General features: G+C 45.6%; 1 protein-coding gene across 5 annotated transcripts in view; it reads left to right on the forward strand.

Moving 5' to 3' along the window:
• Positions 1 to 25,391, forward strand: part of Sash1 (SAM and SH3 domain containing 1) — a 350,942-nt gene that overhangs the window by 266,611 nt on the left and 58,940 nt on the right. For all 5 annotated transcript variants that reach the window (XM_051164247.1, XM_051164248.1, XM_051164245.1 and 2 more), the window contains exons 5-6: positions 20,324 to 20,364; positions 23,647 to 23,733. In XM_051164247.1, coding sequence (XP_051020204.1) covers positions 20,324 to 20,364; positions 23,647 to 23,733 — 128 coding nt within the window. The remainder of the gene's footprint in view (positions 1 to 20,323; positions 20,365 to 23,646; positions 23,734 to 25,391) is intronic.

A 25,391-nucleotide genomic window follows, 5' to 3' on the forward strand; every position in this document is an offset into this window, starting at 1 on the left:
CTTACTAAGTCTTTCACCAGAGTTGAACATTCACTGATTTAGTTTCACTCTTTTCCATTCCAGTGACTACACTTGAACTATTTTATGGCCAGCAAAAGTCCAAATATATAGGGTGCTAGAAAGGCAGATAAATAAAGGGAGCCAAAGGCAGTAGAGCAGGTTCTGTGGTCCAGCGGTGGTTGGGATACAGCCGTGATGGATGAACTCCCTGATCACGCATGTGCGGACCTCAGCACTGCTCTCCCACCTCATCTGGCAGCTTCCTCCCACCCACCCTAGCTCCCCACCTCCCCGCCCTTCTCCCTCATGCTCAGGAACCTGTCTCCTCCTCTCCCCTTCTTCCTTCTTCATCTTCCTGTCTTTAGGGAAGAAGCCCCACCTCAGTTCTTGCTCAATGCCTGACTCCCCTGCTCTCTGCACTTCTGACTTTGTTTTCCCCTTTCGCTTTGAGCCCAGTGTCCCACATTCTGTCCTCCGCCCGCTCAGCCACCTCATGTCCTGCCACCTGCTTCCCAGGCAGGTTCCTCCGGCAGGTCCTGTCCTGTGGCATGCTTAACCTCTGAACTTGCTGTGTGTCACTGTGGGATGTTCCCCTGTGTGACGTACTTTCTTGTCACTGTGACCAAATATCCGACAGAAACAGTTTAAGGAGGGTTTTTTTGGGGTGGGGGGCATATGACTCAGGAGATTCAGGCCATCACAATGGCAGCATCAGCTCCTAGGCCTGGCAGCAAGAATAAGAGGCAACTGGCCATATCCTGAGAGCTAAGTAGGAACCAAAGTGTTTTGGCTAGGAATAGGGGGCTAGATTGAACCCTCAAAGGTCCATCTCTGGTGACCCCACTTCCACCATCATACGTCCTGCCTCAGATGTATCTAGCCTGCCAACACAACACCTTTAGCCAGGAGTGACATGTTCAAACACACGTTTTAAACCAGAACTTCCCCTTTCACTTTCGTTACCTGCCAGGCTCCATCCAACCTCAGCAATTCAGCTATGAGCTTGCCTACCCAGCAAGCTCTTTCTGGATCCAGCCTTGAGATAAATCAGTTATTTCTACTTTAGTCATCATATTGTCTCTTACCACTTCGTGCTTCGTGAGCTCTTTGAAGGAGATACCGTTTTTGAGTGTGGTTAGCTTGCCTAAGCTCCCAGAGCTAGAGACAACCCTACCAATCCAATTTTTGGCCATTGGGTAGAGTCGACCTCCCTGCCTGCTTCTAGACTCTGAGTTTGGATTCAGGCACTTCTTTACCAGCTCTGCCATCCTAGGGCCAGCTCCTTGACTAAATGGGATGTAATTATAGTAATTACCTCACTTAGGAAGCTACCTAACACACAGTAAATACTCTGGAATCTTATCTGTCACTATTGTGCATCTACTATGGCTCAAGTTCATGCCCTTGCTGGTGACTCCAGTGACTAATGTTCCTGAGCCCCGCATGACTCACCCTGGCAGGATCTCTAAGGCTCTCTCCTCTGGTTCTCCCTTGGTGCTCAGAATGAGAGTCCACTCTAACTTGCAGCAGCAAGCTCATTGTATTCCCTGGGTTCTTTGAAATAGGACGATGACAGTGGATCATTTCCACACATGGAATGACTGTGTAGAAGACTCTTCCTGGTCTTTTGTATTACCCAGCATGCATCAGTGTCTCCCCAAACTGGCAGTGGCTTATTGACATGCTTTCTGCCTAGAGATGTTAACACCAAAAGGTCACCTTAAAAAAAACCATGTAGCTTCCACCAATCTGCCAACTATTTCTAGGGACTGTCCTGGTTCTCTGCCTGATTCCATCCTTCACTTTAGTTTTAGTCTTCCTCTTCAAACAGAAACACCCACCATGTAAAAGTACAAAGTCTAGAAGCATAATGTAAAATGCCATAGTTTTTCAACTCTTTTTTTGTTTGTTTGTTTGTTTGAGACAGGGTTTCTCTGTGTAGCCTTGGCTGTCCTAGACTCGCTTTGTAGACTGGCCTTGAACTCACAGAGATCCGCCTGCCCCTGCCTCCCGAGTGCTGGGATTAAAGGCATGCGCCACCATGCCCGGCAAGTTATTCAATTCTTTTTAATTTCTGAAAGAAGCAATTTTGCTGGGGAATTGCTTTTATTTTATCTTTGGTAATTCCTTTATTGAGTTGGAATTCATATGCCATGCACTTCTATCAAAGGGACACAGTTAGGGACCGTAGAATACCCTGTGTGGCCCTGGATTCTCAGAGTTTCACAGATAGCACCGCACTAGTCCATAGCTGGCTTCTTTTCACTTAGCCTCGTATTTTCATCACTTTTACAGTGCGTGCTGTACTTTATTCCCCTGCATACGCCCGTACAGTGCTATGTTTATTCATGCCTGACTGATGTGCGTCTTCATGGCTCCCACCTTTTGGCTTGTGAAGAACGCTGCTGTGAACATATAGTGTGCAGGTCCCTGTGTGCGCATGTGTGTTCTTGTCTTCGTCAGCTTGGTTAAGATACAGTAGACATACCATACAGTACAGTGCATTCACAGACGGGGGAAATTGTTTATCATCTATTCACAGCTAATTGTCATCATTAGCGTAGTCATCAATCTTACACCATTTCTAACACCCCAGAAGAGACTCCATGCCCTTTAGCTCTGACAGTCCTATGGTCATCAAAACCTTAAGCAGTCATGTGTCCACTGTCTATATATACATTTGTGGACCTGTCATATAAACAAAGAGAAAAAGTGCTTTTGAAAGAGAATTTGTTATGTTTTACAGTACAACATTAAGAACAGACCATTGTATCTGTAACTTTGTATTAACTCTTTTGAAACATGCAGGCATGTTTGTGGGCTTGGGTCTAGGGCTTCTTGCATCTGCCTATGTTCCCCAAGGACAGGGTCTGTAGTCTGGGGTCACGTTGCTTGTTTTTTTTTTTCCCCTCCTATGTGACCAGGGTCCAGCACTAGAGCACTTTTCCTAGATGTGCATTTTTACATGTGGTGGGGTTATTGGTCCTTGGAAGTAGACCGGTTCCACTAAAATGAGCAGATGAGGCCATGAGAGTGCTAGGAAATCCAGGTCAAGCTATGTCCTCTGGAGCTGAGACTAATGCATCCTGTCTCTATATCCTGTTTGCGACAGGGATGTGGGGTGGGATGGGCCACCAGTGTTCCCATGAGGCATGAGTCTACCTCTCTGTGAGGAAGTCACGTGGGGTGTGCCCCTGAAGAAGTTACTCAGTTATCCTTCCTGTTTGAGATGCAGGCTCCCTGTCCCGGGAGTGGGGGTAGAGGGGAATGGCACAGCACCACAGAGAGAAACAGGACAGCCTGGGTGGGCTATTATGGTTAGGTACTCCGACCATACTCAGCGTACGATGTACAGACAGAACTGCAAATTTAGGTTCAGGTAATAAGTGTGTGGAACCAAAAGCCAAGTATTAGTATATGCACTATATGTTATTTTGCCTTAACGGGTTTATTAATTGCTATCTATGTGGAGGCCAAGGGCACAAGGGCAAAGTCCTGACCAGGAGATAGAGTCTGCTCTATGCTTCATCAGGGTCAGTTCACCACTCTGGGGTCTCCCTTGGACACTTCCACCTTGCTGCACTGAGAGGTCTTCAGAGAGAGTCTTCTACTTCAAGCGCCTTCCATTTGCTGACCTCAGCATTGTTGAGTTTTCCTATGTTGTTGATATGAGCTCCAGAGCCCAGCGGAGTCTGTACCTGCCCTTCAGTTCTGCTAGCTGTGTGATCTGGAACAATGGGTTTGAATTCTGTAAACTTCAGGCTCCTTTATTATCAGTCAGGTACAGTAACAGGTCCTCCCAGGGGCTGTCTGTTGCACACCTGCACTGTGCCTACCTTGTCGCCTCACCTCACAGGCTGTGCTGCTCCTGGCAGAGGTCTGTCCTTAGTCTCATGGATGGGGCTATATGCAGAGCCAATCAGTGGCCATCACTTACAATTTGATCATCCCACGTGACTTTTGGTTTCCTTTCCAATGTCATAACTTGGAGGAGCCACTAAGAAACAGCAGCCCATTTTCATAGAGCCCACACGGTCAGTGTGCTGAAGCATGTGTTTGTGCGTCTATCTGTGCCCACACGTGTGCACACCACTGCGTGGCATATTTGAGGGGCTCGACATTCCTGAATGCAGGAGCCTGGGGCTGGGCAGCAGCTGTGCTAGTGTTCTCTGCCTCAGCTGTTCCCAACTGAGAAGGCTGTTGCCCTTCATTCTGTCTGGTGAGTGAGCTCCAGCTGGCCTAACCCCAGCTGGAGGCCACGTGCCTGGGTTGCTTCCTGCGAGGTGGCAGGCTGTGTACTGCGATTGTGTGTGGAGGGAGATGGGGGATGGCCGGGGGGTGGGCAGGAGGCCCTGCAGCCAAGGCTGTTTAACCCATAGAGGTGGCTGCTTGTCTGTCCTGCCTGAGAAGCAAAGAGAATATTGGGTCAGTGCTGAAAGAGAAGGAAAAAATTTAACATCAACAAACAGGCTACAGACAGACTAAGATAAGAGGGAATTTGCCTGGAATTTACCAAGTGATCCATGAATATTCTCTTTAAAATTTTTTTCAAATTTTAATTTTATCTGTATGCGTGTTTTGCCTGTATGCATGTAAATACACAGCATGCTTTCCTGGGGCCTGTGGTAACCAGAAGAGGGCATAGGATCCCCTAGAATTGGAGTCACAGATGGTTGTGAGCCACTGTATGGGTGTTGGAAACCAAACCCAGGTTTTCTGCAAGACCAGTAAGTGCTCTTAACTGCTGCTGAGCCACCTCTCCTGCTCCCATGGATATCTTTTTTTAGTCCTGCTAACAATCTATAATGTGAATGTGATTTTATAGTTAAGGAAGCCAAGGACCAGGACGGTCAAATGATTGCTAAGCCCACAAGGCTTGGGCTAGGAGGACCAGGACTATTTGTGTTTAGGCAGCAGGGCTCTTCTCAGATACCTTAGCACCTGGAGAATAAAAGAGTAATATTCTTTGGAAAGCCCCTTGATGGGCTAGGCAGCTAATACGACTTAATTTAATAAAGCATTTATCACATTTCCGGCTTATGCACAAACCCACTACATCCTGGTACTAGGAGAAGGATCAAAACAAACAACGATAAGGCAGCATGAAAACCATCACGGCAGAGGAAGCATGGGAGGAAGGGTAGTGGACTCTGGGGGATGGGCGTTGATGGCTATGTAGCTTTAGGCCCTCAGTGGAGCAGCATGTCCAAACTGCATGAGCACTTTATTCTGGGATGTGACCTTATGTGTTAGTAGGGGCCTGGTTCCAGCATCTGGATGAGGCCGTTCCTCTAGTGTCAGATGGCACAGCTTGCAGTCAGCAGGGCAGTAATGTGGCTTTAAAAAGATTGCATGTAAAGTGGGAAGAGTGTGACAGACTACGGCCAGCCAGGATGGATGGAAGTCCATGGTATCTCTCAGCAGGAGTTATTGATAATCACGCCTTCCCTTGCCTTGCCCCAAACATGCCAGGAGTCTGTGTATCAACAGGAATATGAGTAACACAGACCAGCTGCTGTCCTGTGCTGCTCAAACTCAAGGGAACGGCCATGACACCTGCTAGCTACTGCTGGGCTTCATGACCTTGAAGGACAGAGAGGGACAGAGTTACCTCCACTTCTGCTATCTACACCTCACAGAACATGCTATTTTGTCCCCCACTGGGATCCATGCAGGGAAGAGAATTCTAGAAGCCTTGATGTCATTGAGCTGTGCCAGCACACTCCACAGTGCCCAGTACAGGTTCCTAACTGGTAAGCCGAAGGGTTTCCCCCAGCAGATTAGGGAGTAAATGCATTCCAAGCAGAAGGTAAAGGACCAACAAGGCTGCTTGGATGCAGCATCATGGCAGAAGGGTATGCAGCACTCACCTTGTTCTGACTTGCTGGGGCTTTTTTTTTTTAACCTGTGCTTGCAGTCTAATGACTTTAATCCACTGGCTCATTCTGTCATTAGGTATTTATTGAGAGTCTCCTGTGTGCTGGGAGGTTAAAGGTCACAGGAATACACCTGGTCAAAGTGTATTCCTGTGAATAGCCTTGTCTAGATGATGCCAGGAGGCCAGGGTAATGCCAGGAGTGGCCTGATGACGTGTTTGGGTTGTTCAACATTACATTCTTGGCTGAAATTCTCCTCGCTCTGTTGCTTGTTTTTCTTTAGAGATGCTGGGGCACAAGGATCCGGGAAGTGATGAAAAAGGATAGAGCTAGTGCTGGCCTGTCTCTATTTGGTAGAAACCATCCTTCTATCCATAGCCATATCTGGGTCTCATCTGTAGTGAGTAGAAGAGGCCTGCTGGACCAGTCTCCAGCTGTGAGACCCTGGAGACTGGAGTGTTGTTGTAGTAGACTGTGAAGCGGCCAGCGGGGGGGAGGGGGGAGTTATAAACTGTTACCAAAGCCTGAGTCTTATCAGTTAGGGTTCTGTTTCTCAAACACAGGTAGAGGTTAGGGGGCCAGTCAGCTGATGCTGGGAGGTTTTATGTTCAGGATGACCCTGCAGAGCCCCCCGCCCCCCACACCCTGATCATCTCCAGCAGGTGCTGACGTGGTCTCTTTGGCTCAGAAGTAGGTGGCATGTGAAGCCGCCCATGGGCAAACTAAAACCAGCATGTGGATAAGATAAGAGGGACGGTGCCAATTGCCTAGTGGGTTTTCACGCAGAGGGCATGAGGCAATGACTAAGATAATGCCGGGGACTCTCAAACTAAGACATGACAAGCCAGGAAAGCTGAGGGTTCCCGCTTTTCATCATGTTTATAATGCGCTTAGAGATGTCATCACCTGTGGCTGTCAAAGAATTTAAAGTGTCCAGGGGAAGAAAACAAAGCTCTAGTGGCTCTGCCAGCAGTCACCATGGAAGGGACCCGGATTCAGGTCACCACATTGTTTGTGCTGTGTGCTGGGAGAAGTAGGGCAGGCAGGCGGCTGTGGCTCCCACAGCGGTGTCCAGGAGAGCCTCTAGCTAGGGGAGGAAGGGTCCTTCGTACTGTACTCAACGTTCTCTCGCTTTGACCTTCCGAGGCGGTTTCACCAGCCTCCCCATCCCCCAGACCATCCCGTCCCCAGAGCAGGTGACAGAAGAAAGGCTCCTCAGCCCCCGCCCCCCGCCCCTCTGTCCCTGCCTGGGGTGCCCGCACAAGCGGCCAGTGTGGCTAGCAGGCTTGGGTGATGGTGAATGAGAGCTGCTGTTTGTGTCTCCACTGAGAAAGTTCTGACCCGCTTCCGGAGCTGTTACCATGGAAACGCCAGGAGGAGATAATTGAATGGAGCCTCTTTTCGTCCTCTCATCCTCTTCTCCTCCCCACTCTGAGGCCAAACCTGGTAAAAACTGCCTCTCTTGAGGCCTGTTTTCTCACTAGGGTATAACAGCTTTGTGGGGAACACCAGCTCCTCTCACCTGGAATCCATTACCCAGTGTTCCCTTGGCCCAGAGTAGTGGCAGGCCATTTGCACACCAGTTCTTCAGGCCTGCCTGTCTGATCAGCCACTTGGTCTCGAGAGCTGAATGCAAAGGTGGCCTCTCTGTTTGTTCAGCCAAGCTCCATCCCAGACTTCCTTGCAGGGAAACCATTTTTTTTTTTTTTTTTTTTTTTGACCACATATTTATTACACATACTCAGAAACCTTTCAAGCAGAACTAGAGGGAAAGAATAATTTTGTGGCAAACACAGAATGAATAGTGATGATTTAACTATTAGTCAGGGCATTTGCCTTGGTCCTTTTGGTTCCTTGTGTTTTGCAGCCTCAGCGTCACACAGAGCTTTCTGCTCACTGGCCAAGTGCTCTGCTCTAAGCTATACCCCAGCACTAAAGGTGTTTGTTTGCTTGTTTGTTTGTTTTTGTTTTCCTTCTTCTTAGTCTATTAAAGTTAATATAAAGTTACTCATATCCCCCCCCTCCTCGAAGTCTTATAAAAAGTAGATTTTTTTTTTTTTTTTGTGGTGAAAAGAATGCACCAACCATGTTTTGTTTAATTTCTTTATATTTCACTTTAGGCAAACTTAATAATTCTTCAGATATAAGAAACCTAAATAAAAGTTGAAGTTCACAGGAAAGCTGTAAAATGAAGGTGATGAGATTGACTGGGTGCAGTAAATAGAATGAACAAGATAGTCAAGGTTCTTTACAATTCTTTCTGCCTTTATTTGTGTGCCTGTTGGGAGTCATCAAACTCAAAGTTGGAGGCTGGGGGGATGGCTCACAGTTAGGAGTATGTACTGCCAACACCAGGTTGCTCACAACTGCCTGTAACTCTAGTTCCAGGGTATCTGTAGCCCTCTCCTGGCTTTATAGGCACCTGCATGCACAAGCTGGAAATATAGACATACAAATGTACACACCACAAATTAATAATAATAGTAATAAAAAATAATAATAGTAATAATAATGATGATAACAGTAATGTGTCTGTTTGTTTTCAAGCCAAAGTTTGATTCAGAGCTTCAGACTCCAAAGGCTGACCTACAAATCTGCATTGCACTTTCGTTGCTAACACTATGGGCTCAATTATCTATCATCTATGTATCCATCTATCCATCTATCTATCTATCTATCTATCTATCTATCTATCTACCTACCTACCTATCATCTATCTATCATCTATCATTTATAAGGCAAGTGTTTTATTGCTGACCCAAGACCTCTGTCCAAAAATTATTTAAACTTTCTAAATTTCTCATTTGTGAGGTTATTCAAAAATAGTAATATTGTGAATCATATTTGCCCATGGGTAACTGAAACTGTGGAAAGCGAAAGCCATATATGCAAGAGATTGCTGTACCAGTTGTGTGGCCTTGGGTAAGTTCCGTAAACAAGCACCCTGGCCCTTGGTGCTTTCGTGTGTATACAAGGGAATTGTTCTTACAGGGTCCCTGTGCACCTGAATGAAGTGAATCAACCAACCAGACCAATACTTTGTAAACCTTTGTGTCCCCCCCCCCCCCAGCCATGCCCCTTTTCATTTTGTTTTGTTGTTTTGTGTTTAGGCAGAGTCTTACTGTGTTATAGCTCAAGCTGATTTGGAACTCATGACCTTCCTGCCTCCCCCTCACAAGTACTGGGATTACGTGGCATGGACTACCATACCTGACTCTTTTCATATTCACTAGCCACTGCTGTCTATTAGGGATATCGCCTTGGCTTAACTTGACTTTACCATTGACAAAGAGCTTTACATTCTCCTATAGCCAGGACCCTGCAGTGCGGTATTCCAAGACTGGTTGCAGCTGGGATTACTTCCTTTCTGTTGCACCATCCTTAGAGTGTGACTTCCTTCCTTATGGTAACTGATACTTTGGTATGCTGCCTGTGTTTCAAACAAGATGAAGGAGGAGAGCAAAGAAAGAGCGTGTATATACTAAGCCCATTCTTTTAATCACAGAAACACTAACTTTCTTAGAACTACCAGAAATTTCTAGTATTTCTTTTCTGTGAGAAACTGATACTTGCTCTCCCTTAGCTGCAAGGGAGTCTGAGGAAGTATTTCACAGAGTAGACTGCCACCCAGCCAAAATCATGATTCTGGGAGGAGGAAAGAAAATGAGAAAAGTTATTGAGGCAGGAGGAGGCAAGTTAATTTATTACCTTAGAGCAAGTTAATAAAATCTACTTGATTAATTGTAAACTTGTGGAAGCTGTGTGCTGGACTGTGACGTAGTTTCCTCGTTAGGTAACACAGAGCTTCATTATCTCTACCAAGCAAACAAAAAGTCATCATTGATCTTCTTATATGAGACTAACCAGTTATGATTCCTTTCTATATGATCTTACTTAAAATATTACAGGCCATCCACTGTGTCAGAGAGATATTCTGAAGATTGATTACTTCATTTGGAGGAACTGGAAAGGCATTTATCATAGATGCTGGAATATATGCTGTTACTATCAGTGATTATTACCAGCAAAGCTAGCATCCATGTATCCATTTGATATTCACTTCTTATTTAATTCTGAGCCATTGAGTCACAAATGAAAAGAAATGTGAGGGATGGAGCTAGAGCTCAGTTGGTATAGCATTTGCCTACGTAGCATGCATAAGGACCTTGGTTTCGTCCCCAAAACCATATTAAACCATCTGTGATGGCGTGTGCCTATTATTCCAGCATTCAGAAGGTGAAAGCAGAAGGATTGGCAGTTAAAGGTCACCCTAGGCTAAACAGCAAGATTGAGGCAGCCTTAACCTACTGGAGAGTCTGTCCAAGACAGAGAAACAAAGATAGAAATGAAGGGGAAAGGAGAAAGAGAAAAGAGAAAATAAAAGAAAGGAGAAGCGTGGCCCATACAGACAAGAGAAGCCACTGTGAGAGGTGCCTGGGAACTGAAGAGAGTCCAACAGTGGAAGATAAGCAAACCTGCCCTGAACTCGGTTCTGCCTTTCTCTAACCTCTATCCTGAAGCCACAGCACAGCGTGGTCCATTCCGTCCTTCTACTCTCAAGCCCTGGCCTTAATGAGCCTGTAGCCTGGACACTGTTAGGCCCCAGACTTCCGCTGTGGATAGATGGCATTTGGCTGCTCGTCAGACGTGAAAGTCTTCCACTTCTGCCAGTGACCTGAATCATTAACTTGCAGGACAAGTGACTAGTTGGAGCATGAAAGGATGCACACCGCTTCAATGCACCTCTGTGAAGGGTTTTCAGATGCAGGAGGCTTGGAGCTCTGTGGTTGGCTTAGAGCACTGACTGGCCACCCGGGAGGTGCCGGAGAGCCAAGCCGAGAAGATGAAGTACATTTGAAGAAAGATTGAGAGAGACTTGAGTCAAAGCCCAGAGAAAAGAGATACTACATTTAATCATATTTCATTAAGTTTTCCTGCTTAGCCTACATAGGCATGTTTTTAAGTGCCATGCAGGGCATCTTATTTTCTGAACAAGATGTCCTTTGGAGACATCTCCTAGAGAAGGAGTAGCCTGACATAAAGTGGTTTTGAGGATGATCTTGAGCCAAAGAAATTATGGAAAAGAGATGGGGTAGGAAAAGTTACAAGTGCCACAATTCATAGCTTGAGATTTTCAGTGTCTTTCATATGCTTTCAGCAGTCTCTAGACCTAAGGGTTTGCACCACATTGTAACAGGACATTGTCCTTTCTTTTCTGGGCTGGGCTAAATGCCCTGACAAAAAGCCACTTAGTGGAGAAAGAGTTTGTTTGTTTGTTTGTTTCTTACTTAAAATTCCAGGTTACTGTCAATCATTGCAGGAAAGCCAATGTAGAAACTCAAAGCAGCTAGTCAAGATCACGTGCACGAGCTGAGGGACAGTAGGCTCGTGCATGCTTGTGTAGAGCTAGCTTCCTTTACTCATACAGGCCAAGGCTCCCTGCCTAAGGAATGGAGTCGCTCACAGTGGGCGGAGACTTCCCACATCCATTAACGTGTAATCAAGGCACTCTTCCACCATCCTTCCTCCACACAGGTCAACCCAATCTCAACAGCCCCTCATACAGACTACTCTGGGCTGATTTTAGGTTGTGTCAAGTTGACAGTTAAAATAACCATCACAGACCCCATGTATAGCAGATTGGGTGGTGGTTTTTGTTTTGTGACAACAGTTATACTTCACGAACTTGAAAAGGTTGCCATCACCTTTAGAAAATTCATGTGGCTTAATGGATGGATTTGAATTTTTTTCCAGGAGATGTGTCCATATTGAAAAAAAATTTTTTTAAAAATTGGTATATACTATGCTTTACTAAGCTAAATACTGACTTAGGAGACATTAGGATATAAAGATTTTTTAAAATCCTTTAAACTTTAAACACACACACATAACATACACTCTCTCTCTCTCTCTCTCTCTCTCTCTCTCTCTCTCTCTCTCTCTCTCTCTCTCTCTCACTTACTGGTTCCCTCAGAGGTGTGCGATCCTCTGGAGCTGTAGTTACAGGTGGTTATGAACTGCTTGATGTCCTTACTAGGGACCAAACTCAGGGCCTATGCAGAACAGCAGGTGCTCTTACCCGCTGAGCTATTGCTTCAGCATCTGACAATAAAGTATGAACAGATGGAAACAATGCTGTGTCACAAATACACTAGATAAAGAACAGTGGACATCTCACTTGTTGGGATTCTGATAACAAGTAGCTTTTATGAAATGAGAAGAAATAGCTGTATCAAAATACTGGAGAGAGGTTGACATAAGAAAATTATTACAGAGGAAGCTCGGTGACTGGAAATGGCTTACTCTAGCATAAAGGATGATGTACGCCTGCATCACGAGTTTCAGGGATGGCGAGTTCCGAAGAGCAGCCTGAGGGTATCAGTTTGCCTGTGGCTCTGATGAATATTTATATAGGTGTCGTTTCCAAGGATCTTCCCAAGTGACAGGCACCCACTCACATCATTCATCCATCTATCCATCCACTCACATCATCTCCCAACAGCCTATTAAGGTTGGGACCATTTTATTACAGCTGCCTCATCCAGCAGCCTCAAGGCATAAATACGGGGCAGCTTTCGCCTCTCCTGAAATCTGCCCAACTTCATGGTGTGTGACTCTTATCCTTGCCTGGGCTTGTTGCCTTGGATTTCACACTACACAACCTGCCTTGCTCATTTATAGAGGTGACCTTCGAGCATAAAACCAGGTAGTGCAGGCTAAAGCTGAGCATGGTGGCTCGTGCCTGCAGTCCCAGCAGCCAGAAAGCTGAGCTCTGAAGGTTTCTGGGAGTTTGAGACCAGCCTGGGCTACGTGGGAAGTTTTAAGGTTAGCGTGGGCTACAGTTTGAGATACCGTCTCAGACAAAAGAAAAAGACAACAGGCCAAATGAAAGACAACAAGAAGAAAGTTCAAGCTGAGAAAAGACCCTGAGATGAAAGGAAAAGGCTTGAATAAGAGTGCTTTGACTGGGTTGATAAGATGTGACTGGTACTGACTGTTTGCACTTGCTATTATGGAGTTGTAAGATGCTGTGTGAGAATTCCTCTGCCTCATAGTTGGAGAACTTGCTGAGGTGTGGTGTATATGAAATCCACCCTTTCAGCAAGGAAGGACCAGGTTTAGGGTAAAGCAAGAAAGTTATCCATGACTGACCACTAGGGGGCACTGGCCTTGGTGTTTTACCCATAAGGGAGAGGGAGCCCTATGGCCCAGGTTCTGGGGTCTCTCTCACCTCATTTCAGTCCTGTGCCTGCTGCTGGGGAATGGGTGACCTCAAGTTTTTATGGCAGGTAGTAGATGGTATTAACTGAATTTTGTTCCACATTTATTTCTATTAAGAGAGGTACATGATATATTTGGCATCTTAAGGATAATATTCCTCAGGCTGGGATGTGTCTCAGTTTGTAGGTTGTCTGCCTAGCAGTGTCTGGGGTGGGTGGCACATCCATGTAATCTCAGCGCTTGGGAGATGGAGGAAGAAAAGTGAGAAATTCAAAGTCAGTCTTCAGCTACATATCAAGTTAGAAGTCAGCCATGGCACATGAGACATAGTCTCAGAAAAACGCCATATAGAAGTAGACACAAAGTCCCACCCCTAGCCAAGAAGCTGCTTGCAATTGACAGCTAGCTAGCTACCAGGAAGGGGGGAGGGGGAGCCATTTTCCACCAATAGAGTGGCTCTGGGTATATCAACCACACTCCAGTGCATTCCCCATCCCTGCTCAGGAGGATTTGGGGGAGGGGAAAGAATATGACAAAATGTTGTATAAATTCTCAAAGGATAAATAAACACATTCAAAAACCTCATCCATATCTAATATATATATATTGCCAAGCGCAATATAAATTATACTTATATAATTCATGAAAAAGGAAATTGATTTCTTTAAGATCTGTAAGCTGTTTTTGAGAAAGAGTCTAGGAATATAGCCCAGGCTAGTCTTTCCGACTCACAGTAGCATTCCTGCCTTCACCTTTCTAATGGCAGGATTGCCGCCACGAGCTGTCACACCTAACAGAGGTCCTCCCTCAACCTTACTGTCTTGTAGCACAGGCGTGTCCTTTTCCATAGGAGAAAGTGACTAGCTTTGGGACTCTTGGGCAGCCTGGGGTATGCTGGGTAATAGCAGAGAAAGCAAGAACCCCGATTCAGAATTCAGCAGAGAGAAAACTAGCACCGAAGTTTTATGTCCTGAGATTTAAGGTTATGGAGCCATAAAAATCTCTGTATATCTAGGTTTCAAGTAATGTATAACATATGTTCCTTCTTATAAATTACGTTATAACTACATTTATGTGTGTACGCACGTATGTCTGTTTGTTTAGTTACAGTAAAAGCGTAACTAAGCCTGACATGGAGTATAGATTAGGACTTTCTTTGAGCGCAGGCTTTTATTGTGCTGTGCCAAACGCTGGTCTCCGCGTGTGAAAATGAGATAGACTTGTTTTTGCCTGGGCGCACCTTGGAATCCTTAAATAGCTACAGGAAGAAATGAGTTGGAGCCACTTTAGTCATTTTCCTTCCTTCCACCAGCAGACCAGGAGGTGTGATGGCGACAGTGCAGCCAGCTCCTGAAATGTTCTCGAAACACTCAGCTCTCATATATCCATGAGGTCCTCATGCATCCATGTATCCAGTGAACTTTGTTCAGGATGAGTGTAAGCAACAGCATCACACGCTCTTGTGAGTAGCAGTGTGTTACCCAAGACAGAGCAGGGCCAGCATATACCGGTGTGCCCCTGAAGACAGTCTCTTAGGAAATAGAAGAGGGAAGCACATTTAGGTGCACAGTAGGCTAGTCCTGGGTGGAAAGGAAAGAGAAGTGGCAGGGATGAAGTTTTGGAAGACATTGGGCGTGGGAGTAACATAGGGCCATTCCATGCCCCCTGCCCTCAGATTTCAGGTGACAAATGTGTCACCCATGCTTGAAGATGTCTACGCGGGAGTCTTGATTGTGGAGATGGACGTCTACAGAAGCATGAGACATGCATTTTGACCCGTTTTGTTCTTCCTCCCAGTGGGTGGTTTAATGAGGATGTCTTCCTAATACAAGACTCCACAGGAAACGGCAGCCTGTGGGCAGCCTGATCACCGAGTGTGAGGCAGCAATATATCTATACAATGGACTTGACTATTATTCCTGTCAGAAGTGAAAACATCTATCCAGTGTTCCTTATCTCTGTGGGCAACTTCTCCACGTGTTGCTGCCTAGCCTCACTTCTTTCTGATGCCTAAAAATATCAGGCCTCGGTCTCCAAATTGCCTCTCTGCATTGTGCTCCACTGTCTCTGATGGCTATAACGAGTAATAGCTATTGAGCTTTTGTCTGCAGCTCCAGGCTCACATACCCGCTCTCTCACACACCCCCTGTCTCGCACACCCGCTGTCTCACATACCCACTGTCTCACAAACCCGCTGTCTCACACATCCGCTGTCTCGCATACCCACTGTCTCACATACCCCACTGTCTCACACACCCGCTGTCTCACACATCCGCTGTCTCACACACCCCCTGTCTCACACACCCAGCTACTCCTTTCATATCTCCATGGAATGTTGAAATGGCTCCGGAAGCCATTGGCTCAAGGTAGACTCTTGTGCTTCCTCCTTCCCTTCCACTCTGCACTCTTCCGCACCTCAGGGACATGATTATTACAGTGGCTCAGGCTCTACTCGAAGGCTGCTTCTGCATGGAGGAATCCGCGTTCCTGTCCATGTCCCACCCTCCCTGGCTCTGTAGCTTTTCCTGCAGCTCCACCCTATCTCCAAAGCCAGAGCCTCACCTGTCCTTAGCAAATCTCCCCGTGAGTCTAAATACATACCAACTGGATGGAAGAAAGGAAGGATGGTTGAAAATGAATGGACAAAGGAAAGACACTGGAAGTTCTGAGGATACGCTTCCTTGAATTTTTTTTTTTGTTGTTATTGTTTTGTTTTTATTTTTGTTTTTATTTTTTTTAATCTTTTTTCAAGTGTTTTTTTTGTTGTTCTTTTTTTTTTTATTTATTTATTCTTGTTACATCTCAGTGTTTATCCCATCCCTTGTATCCTCCCATTCCTCCCTCCCCCCCCCCCCATTGTTTTTTTTTAAAGCCAGTAATTTCTTAATTTAGGAATTTATCTTAACTGAATTTTGTCTTTAGAAACAGCTTAAGTAGTTTAGGGAACTTAAGGGGAGATGTTCGCATGTTAGCAATGTGAGGGTCTTTACCGTAGTTATTGAAGCAAAGACGTTCACTCTAGCTTACTTCTGGAGAAAGAAGGCCGACTTGTCTAGGATTTGAATACGGGACCTCTTGAGCGCTAAACACGAAATCACACTCCCAAATCTCTTGAGACATTAGGTGCAATACTTTCAGAGTGTGACAGATGCTAAGTATTTCTTCCTGGCTGCCATCCCCTTTACTTCTTTATCAGTGAAACTGATGGTGCTTGGCCCACAAACCACCTTCTAGACCTGTCACACTCAGGCACACAGTGTGGGCTTAGAAGGAAGCCCTTGGAGGCAGCCTTTTTGGAACTCGTCCACCACGGGGCCAGGAAATGACTCTTCTGCTTGCAGACACCCAGACTTCGTTACATGGTTAATTTCAGGTTCTGGAGGATGGATGTTAGAAGTGGCTGAGTGTGTGTGTACATACGTGTAGCATTTTGCATTTCTCCTCTGACAGCTTCTGCAGGTAGAAGTCTTCTGGCCAAGTTCCTATGGTGTCACTTTTCTCTTTTGAGAGGTGAAGATCTGAGCAGCTGCACACTTGGGAGACACTGGCTTTGGCCAGTCTGAGTGTTGTAAACTTGTAAAAATTTAAAAACAAAATTCCACACTCTATAACACCACTGAATGAAGAATCTACAGTGCCATCTTCAGGCAATCTGGGGAAATACAAGAGGGGCAGGTACTGCCAAACATGAGGATAAAATTATCCAACATGTGTGATAATTTGAAGAAGAGTGAATGAAAATAACAAAAAGGCCTTCTGTAAGTCTGTATTTTGGGACGGAACCTGTGATTACACTTTGTAATGTCTAGGTAGCAGGGAGAACCTGCCTCTTCCTGAAATGGCAAGTTTGGAAGCATTTTTCTGGCGTTGAACATTTCCATCTGGCTGGGAGCTCAACAAGATGGCTTTGTGATAGAAAGGAGCCTTTAAAAGTGTGAAGGATAGGATTGAAATGATTAGTTTTCATTCTATCTAGAGAGGGTAAAGCAAACATTCGAAAGACAAAAGGGGCCACAGCAGGCCACCTGTTGTAATCCCTGGTAGCTTGCAAGTGTCCAAAGAGCAACAGGCTACCAGCTTCCCTCGCAGGAACCACAACTTCCTGTAAAGCTGGAATATAATCAGTTTTATAGTTAAACGTCATTTAATCCATTAAGCTTTGTTATTCTCAGTCATCAGAGGACTTAAATGTTTCTGCAGACCATTTTCCTGAGAACATATTTTGGGAAAAATGGCTACAAAGCTCTGACCACATTCGTAGCTGGTTTTATCCGGCAGCGGGTCTAGCTCCCATAGTTGGTTAGTAGCAACGGCTGGTAACTTTCTAGTCCTTACAGTAAAGTGTGAAGACAGATGTGCTATCCCTTCTGTGATTAGTGGGCACTGGTGGGGCAAGGACAGCAGAAGCAAGTGGATGGTAGCTTCGCGTTAAAAATACAGCACAGGAAGTTTTCTTATTCCAATTCTAAGATTCCAAAAACAGCAATTCCGCGCCCTCCTCTCCAGCCAGCGAGGCGACGGCTCACTTTCCACAGCCTTTGCTGGCCTCACAATTCACCTGCGGCCATAAGCATGTCATTCATTGTCCCTGCTCCTCTGCCTGCCTGTGATTATCATTGTGTCCTCAATGGGGGCCTGAGGCGAGGTAGGATGTCACGGTGTGGAGAGCAGGAGGCATGTGCTAAGAGCAGTGTTCACTTCCCAGTGGCTGGTAAGTGGACAAAAAGGCCTGGAACATTGAGACTTTCTCCTTCCCACTTGATAGCCCATCTAAGCTTTAGCCTATTGGATGGTGCCACTGTATTCAGGTTGCTGAGCCTTTCCCCCTTAGTTATCTATGGAGGCTTGCACAGATGTGTCTCCTTGCACCAATCAAGACCAACCATACCCCACCCTATCATCCTTGTTTGTTTCTTTGAGACAGCATCTTATATATTCCAGACTGGCCTTGAACTCTGTGTGTAGCAGAGACCCTCCTGCCTTCTCCAAGTGCTGAGCACTGACTACCCTCGGTGTTATATGGTCATGTGGTCAAACCCAGGGCTCTGTGCACTAGGCAGACACTGTACCGACTGAGCTACGTCTCTGTCTCTGAACGCAGCCTTGTTCATATCCCACCCCGCTCGCTAACCAATAGGCTCATTTCTTCATACCTTATGTCTTCTTCCCTTGCATGTTATATCGCTAGCTACATTTTGGCTCACTGTTTATAGAATTTAAAATGGTCATCACTTGGAAGCCTTGCAGCAGGTACCTATGAGTTGAATCTCTTATGTTTGCAATATACAGAGGGAGAGAAAATAGATGGTTCTAAACTCTAGAGCTTTTTGGCGGGGGTGGGGGGTGAGGGACGGGTGTAGTTTAGTGACCAAGTATGTTTCCTTACTCTGGAGGTATGGGTGGGTGTGCACACACATGTGCTGTGTGGTAGGAAGAGAAATGAATACTATTTCATTTAGCTCTTAGTCTCTATAATGGATGCATTTGTGTCTATTTTCAGTACTTTTCTTAGTGGTTTTGTGCCCGCCAGAAACAGTTCTCGTCTCTCAGATGTGGAGCTTTCTTTTCTTTTTTCTTTCTTTCTTTTTTCTTTTCTTTTTTTTTTTTTTTTTTTCTCACAGGGTCTGGGTCCCAATCTAACAGCCAGCATCAATGCCTGTACACCTAGTAATAGCTCCATCATTGAGGAGGGAGGGCTGCATGACCCGCCTCATCTCCCGCTTCTGCACTTTAAATTCTTGAGGTTTCTTTATCTGCAAGTTCTCTTTTAGGTGTCCAAAGGTGCTGCCTCTTGTCCTCAGTTTTCAATGTTATCTGTCAACACCTGGCCTCACAACTGGCTTCCTAAGCATCCAGACAGTAGCTACGGTATTTAGCTAAGCATTTTTTTAGCTTCCTTTTTGGCAGCGAACTTGGAGAGAAGATTTGGATGTGAACTCTCTTAAGTACCAAAGTGATGCAGGCTCACTCTATTTTTCCCTCTGGCATGCTATAGACACTGACTTTGTCCTCTAGCATTTGCACCCAGCAAATGAGGTTTGTGATTTGATCTCTACACATCCTAGCCCTTGGCATTAGTACTCTTTGCTTTCCCTGTCGTCATGTTTTCGTTGTTGTTGTTTGTTTTGTTTTGTTTTGTTTGTTTGTTTTCAGAGACAGGGTTTCTCTGTGTAGCCTTGGCTGTCCTGAACTCACTTTGTAGACCAGGCTGGCCTCGAATTTACAGAGATCCGCCTGCCTCTGCCTCCTGAGTGCTGGGATTAAAGGCATGTGCTACCACCACCCAGCATCCCTATCATAATTTTTTAAATCCCACCTTGCTCACAGGGTTAGATGGCTACTATCACATGTTACTTGGGTTTACTTGGATCTGCTCTCTCACTCTGACAGTCTGGCTCAAGGTGGAATGTGGAATAGACACAGGTTAATTAACTTCAATCCATTTTTAAAAGTTTGCTATAACTTTATAATGTGAAGCTCTCATCCAAATAAAACTAGGCAGATTTCTGGCTTTATTTTTATTTGTTTGGTTTGGTTTTTTTTTGGGGGGGGGCGGGGACAGGGATCTCTGTGTAGCCTTGGCTGTCCTGGGCTCGCTTTGTAGACCAGGCTGGCCTCGAACTCACAGAGATCCACCTGCCTCTGCCTCTCTGAATACTATAATTAAAGGCGTGCACTACCATGCCCAGCTTCTGGGTTGATTTTGACTCTTACAAGTTCTAGCAAGACCATCTATCACCCTTGCCATCTGGAAGTCATCAACTCCAGGAGCTCTATATTGGCTGCCCCTCCACTTGGGCATCCGATCTCCTTCTGACTGCATCTCTCACCTCCTCAGCCTACTCTGTCCTTTTCTTCAGCTGCCCATACCACTCTCTCGCTGACCAAGCAGCCCTTGTGCTGTGGAGTTGATGCGATCATTATGACATGCTTTTTCTTTTCCTCTTACCCTAAAGACATCCCACTGACAGGAGCTTACCTAATGACATCCATATTCTTTCTTTCTTTTTTTTTTTAAATATAGATCCTGTCCTAAACTGGCTCACTAACCAATGTTGACAAATGGTACACGTCTTCTAGGGACTCAGCAGATAGGTAGGAAAACCAACTGTAAAGACCCCCCAGGATCCATTAAGCACTGTTGGTCCCAGGTCCAGAGAAAAAATCCCATAAAACCAAGGCCCTCTGGTAATGTATATATACATAAACATTTTCTTCTTTTCTAGATACCCTCTCCATAAATCAAACTCAGAAGACGGCTGTGTAGGTGAGTGCCACTGTCCTTGATTTAAATATTTAATTGGATTATTTTATTTTTATAGTTTATAGATAATATATGCACATGTTAGAGAATAGATCTTGCCAAAAAACAAAAAACAAAAAAACCCAAAAGCCTGTCACCTTGGAAACAAATACTGTAAAGATTGTGTGACTGCCAGTGTTTGTGTGTGTGTGTGTGTGTGTGTGTGTGTGTGTGTGTAAGTTGAGGTCTATATTAGGTTTCTCTCGGTCAACTTTCCATCTTACTTTTTGAGAAGTCCTTTGCTGGACCTGTAAGTCCCCCTGTTCAGCTAGACCAGCTGTCCAGCAAACTCTGGGGAAACCTGCCTGTCTTCCTGTATGGCATTAGGGTTGTAGACACACAGCACCATGCCCTGCCTTTTATTGTGGGTGCTGGGGATCCAGGCTCAGTCCCACATGCTTTATATCAAACATGTTATTGGCTGAGCCATCTCTCCAGCCCTGGTATTTGATGTATAAATTTTTTTCCTCCTTTTGCCATCATGAATTGTTCTTTTGAAAATACAAGTAGCATTATAGTCTACATACTGTTTTTGCAAGTCTTCAAAATAGGACAGTTTACGAGTATTTCCACCTGCTAAATATTATCAGTAAGAGCCTTACTCTGAATCATATTGGATGTGCCATAATCCCATCAGCCAGCCTTTAGCTGGGTATTTATTGCTGATAATTTTCTGTCTCAAGCACATGACACTGTCCTTACGTTAGTATCTCTGACAATGCTCTCAGATAAACCCTCCCATTTGGAATATTTAAATAAAATAATATGCATTCAAGGTGTTAGATATTATAAGATCTACTCTTGCTGTAGCCAGCCAGAGGGTGGGTGGGTAATAAGCACTCAAACCCCGCCATCAGGATTTGAATTGTAAATGTTAACCCAGCTATTGTAACCTCCTGCAAGACACTTGCCTCTCCAAGCCTTGATTTTCTTTCCTCCTGAACGGAATAAGAAAGGATCCTATGAACAGCAGTGGGCATGGTAGGACGGAAGTGTAATCTCAGCACACGAGAGCCCAAGGCAGGAAGATAGTGAGTTCCAGGCCAGCCTGAGGTACATGGTAAGGTCCTGTCACTGTTAAAAAGGAGGAAGAGAAACAGGAGAGAGACTTAAATGAGATAGGCTGTTAAATAGCAAAGTGCGTGGGTACTGTCAGTGCTGAAGAGATGTTAGCACCTCCTCTTCTTCCGCCCCTCACCCCCCCCCTCCAAGAGTTCTTTGTGTACTCTTGGCTGTCCTAGACCAGGCTGGCCTGGAACTCACAGAGATCCGCCTGCCTCTGCTTGAAATGCTAGCTATTTTTATTATCTCCATTAGAGAAACAAAATAGGAGCTGGATGGTGGTGTGGTGCACGCCTTTCAGTCCAGCATTCAGGAGGCAGAGGCAGGCAGATCTCTGAGTTAAGGCCAGTCTGGTCTATAGAGCAAGTGTGTGTGTGTGTGTGTGTGTGTGTGTGTGTGTGTGTGTGTGTGTGTGTGTGTGTGTGTGTAGGAAGGAAGGAAGTACAGCTTATAGGTAGACAAATTCATTGTAGTCTTCTCCCTAAGAAGAGGTCAAATGACTGACACTTCAGTCTGCTTTTGCCCTTCGTGACTGACATCCGCTTTTGAGGTTCGCTCTCACGCGGCAGACCCCACAAAACTAGCCTAGGGGAGCAAGAATCTAGGAAATTCAAGGCAGAAGGGCTGAGGTTTTGTTCCCAGGCCTCCAGGGTTGTCGGCATTTAAATTAGGACATCCTGTTTTGACAAATGACACCCTTGCTAGCTCGGGAGCACCAGAGATGGAGTTCCCACACGGCTACTCCATGCATCATTGCTTGGCACCTCCAGTCTAGACTGTGGAAGCCGCCTTGTTTCCAGTGGCCACAGGGCAACCAGACAGACACCAAACGAAGACAGAGCCACTGCTCTGGGTGTGCCACATCAGCACAGTGGTGGCCATTGCTGCAAGAGCCTTTTCTTTTTAAGAATAAAGAATTGCCCTTCCCATATGCTGACTGATCTCTTTTATGTTTGCCTTTTAAAGTTTTTGCTGTATACGTATGCGTGTGTGTCTGTGTGTGTGTGTGCACACGTGCGAGCGTGTGCACGTGCATATGTGCGCTCAGGTGAGGAAAACCTTATCTGTCACTCCTCAGGAGACATCCCTCTTGTTGTTTGAGACAAGAGCCTCTCATTGGCCTAAAATGCATCAAGTCACTAGGCTGGCTAGGCAGTAAGCAACATGACTTGTGTGTTTCTGCCTGTCCAGTGCTGGGGTTGTAAGTGTGTGCCACTATGCCCAGCTTCACCATTGTGGCTTCTGGGAGGTTGGACTTTGCATCTCATGCTTGTAAAATAGTCTCTTCACTCACTGAGCTGTCATCCAGCCTCTCTGTTTGCATTTTAGAAGGTATTTTGTATTGTTAATTACTAGAACAGTAATACAATTAAAAAAAAATATCTTATCGATGGCATGTTTGTTTTCACTGGTGAATCACCCCACCTTTATCTGAGGTAGGTGGGAGGTCAGAGGGACCCTGAGTTAGGAGATGCCACAGCAGGCCCCCTTCTGTTTTTCTTGTCTTTGTGACCTTGTTAATCTGTAGTTTGGTCACCAAGAAGCCTAAACATAAGAGAGATGGGGGTCATGCCTTCCCTGTGCTATAGACCCATGTCCCCAGACACCATAGTGAAGCAGGCTGAAGGGTCTGCTCTGTGCAGTGCACACCAGGCCACAGCAGCCTTGGTGTTTGCTTCATTATATTTGGAATAAGAGAAATAAAGCAATGGTGGGTAAACAGGAGGAACAAAAGAAAACAACATGAACCTCTGCAAGCCTTCTATTTGTGGCCTAGTGGAAATAATTGTGGCTGCAACCAAAGAGGGCAAATGCACCACAATACAAGGCAGCAGGAGGCATGCTGGCTAAACAAACATCAAAGTGAGCACGAGAAGGCGCTGGGCCTGCCCTTTTGATGTGCCTGTATTTCTTTTCTTAACCCTATTGGGCCTTTTTTTTTTTTTCCTCTGTCCTACTAGCAAATTTACATTTCTTTTAAACAACTTTATAGCTATTTCACAGTCTTTCACAAACTGAAAAACTGTCTTTGTGCAATCAGAGTAGTCGGTGAAGCTTTGACATTATAAGAAAAAGACTGCTTTTATCAGTAAATTTACTGATTATCTCTCTCTCTCTCTCTCTCTCTCTCTCTCTCTCTCTCTCTCCCTTTCTCTCCCTCCTTCCTTTGTTTCTTTCTTAAAGGTAAAGGAGATTGGAAGAAGAAAAATAAGTACTTCTGGCAGAATTTTCGAAAGAACCAAAAAGGAATAATGAGGCAGACTTCCAAAGGTACAGTGCTGTGACCCTGGACAGTAGGTCCTTGTGGCTTTCATAATACTCAGAAGCCCAGCCCCCGATCTAAATGGACACTGCAATTTAGGAATAACTCATTGCATATTCCTGCAAAATAGTCAACTTTTCCGACATTCCTTTCATGACTTCAAGATTTTGACCCCATGAATTTCTTGAACTCGGAGAGAACAAAACCGGACGAGCTAGCGGCCCTGTCTGCAGACGTCCTCCTCGCGCCAGCCTCCCTGCTTTTCTCTTAAACCCACCAAGCGCTGACCCCAAGAGGTCAAGGGAATCTTCGAGTTTGTTAGTTTTGGACCCTGGGGTACATACCCTCACTTGGGGCCTTTGCATTCTTCGGAACTTTTTGCTCTGTGGCAGGGACAGTTATTGGAGTTTGTTGCCCATGGAAACCCTCTCTGGGTCTGACATCATGAGAATTTACCCGGCTGCTCCTTTGCAGGGAGCTCTGCCCTTTTTCCAAGCCTCGCCTTTGTTTTTGTTTAGATAGCAAATAAATATGTCATTCCCCCCCAGAGGCCGGGTTATGTAATTTATGTTTCCCCCAGAAGTCACAGAGGAAAGCAGGTCACATCTACTTCCACATTCCTGTCTGACTGAAAGGGGTTATCAATAAATGAACATGTTTTACTGTCCACCACTGACACTTCTTGTTTTCCCTTTTACACAATAATGTGACTTCTCCTGCCTCTCCAGTCACTCCCACCCAGACACAAAGAGCTTGGCTGAGGACTTTAGCTGCCCTGGTTCCACACCTGAGTTTTCATGCATGACTATCTTTTTTTAGTTTTCCCACTTTGATGGAGTTGATCTTCAACAGTCCCAGCCTTCCCCTTTGGTGGAGACCCAGAATCATCTGAGCTTCTGACAAGGTCACACTTAGAAAGCTGTGGAGGGGGAAAGCAGTGATGAGACAGGGTGGGGCCTAGAGAGAGGGCTCAGGGGTTCAGAGTACTTGCTGCTCTTTCAGAGGACAGGAGTTTGTTTCCTAGGATTCATGTCAGGCAAGCTCAAGCCGGTGCCCCCAGGTGTAAACAACATGGTCCAGCTCCAGGGAGATCTGATGCCCTGTTCTAGCTTTTGGGAGAATCCACATGCGGCATTCACTTATATAGAAACATACATATAGACATTAATTAAGATTAGTCTGAGAGAGAGAGACACACACACACAGACAGAGACAGACACAGAGTCAGTCAACAGCTCACCAGTTCACATGGCTTTTTGAACCACTCAACCAGCTCCATGCCACTCAACACAGGACCAGGCTTCTCCCCACATCCAGCACACTCTTTCATTCTTCTGTGAGGGGTACCCCTGAACTGATTGATTTCAAAATGGAAATGAGATGCCGAAGACATGGGGGGGGGCGTGGAGACACAAACTGCAAGCTAGCTCCCTCTACCGAGGCTTCTGGTAGCCTCCTTAGCCTTGCTCTTGTGCAGGAAGGTATATAAAGCCCTAGCTGAGGTTCTGATGATACCAGAAGCCACCAAAGTATATTGGAGGAAGATGGGGCCTGCAGTGTTACTTCCTCCTGGTGCGTGTGTGTTAGCCTGCTGTCACTGACTCCTTTCCCACATGCTGACCAAAGATACAACTGGCCAGTGGAGCTCAAAAAAGAGGAATGGCAT

Source organism: Acomys russatus, chromosome 21 (assembly GCF_903995435.1).
Source record: "Acomys russatus chromosome 21, mAcoRus1.1, whole genome shotgun sequence".
NCBI lineage: Eukaryota > Metazoa > Chordata > Mammalia > Rodentia > Muridae > Acomys > Acomys russatus.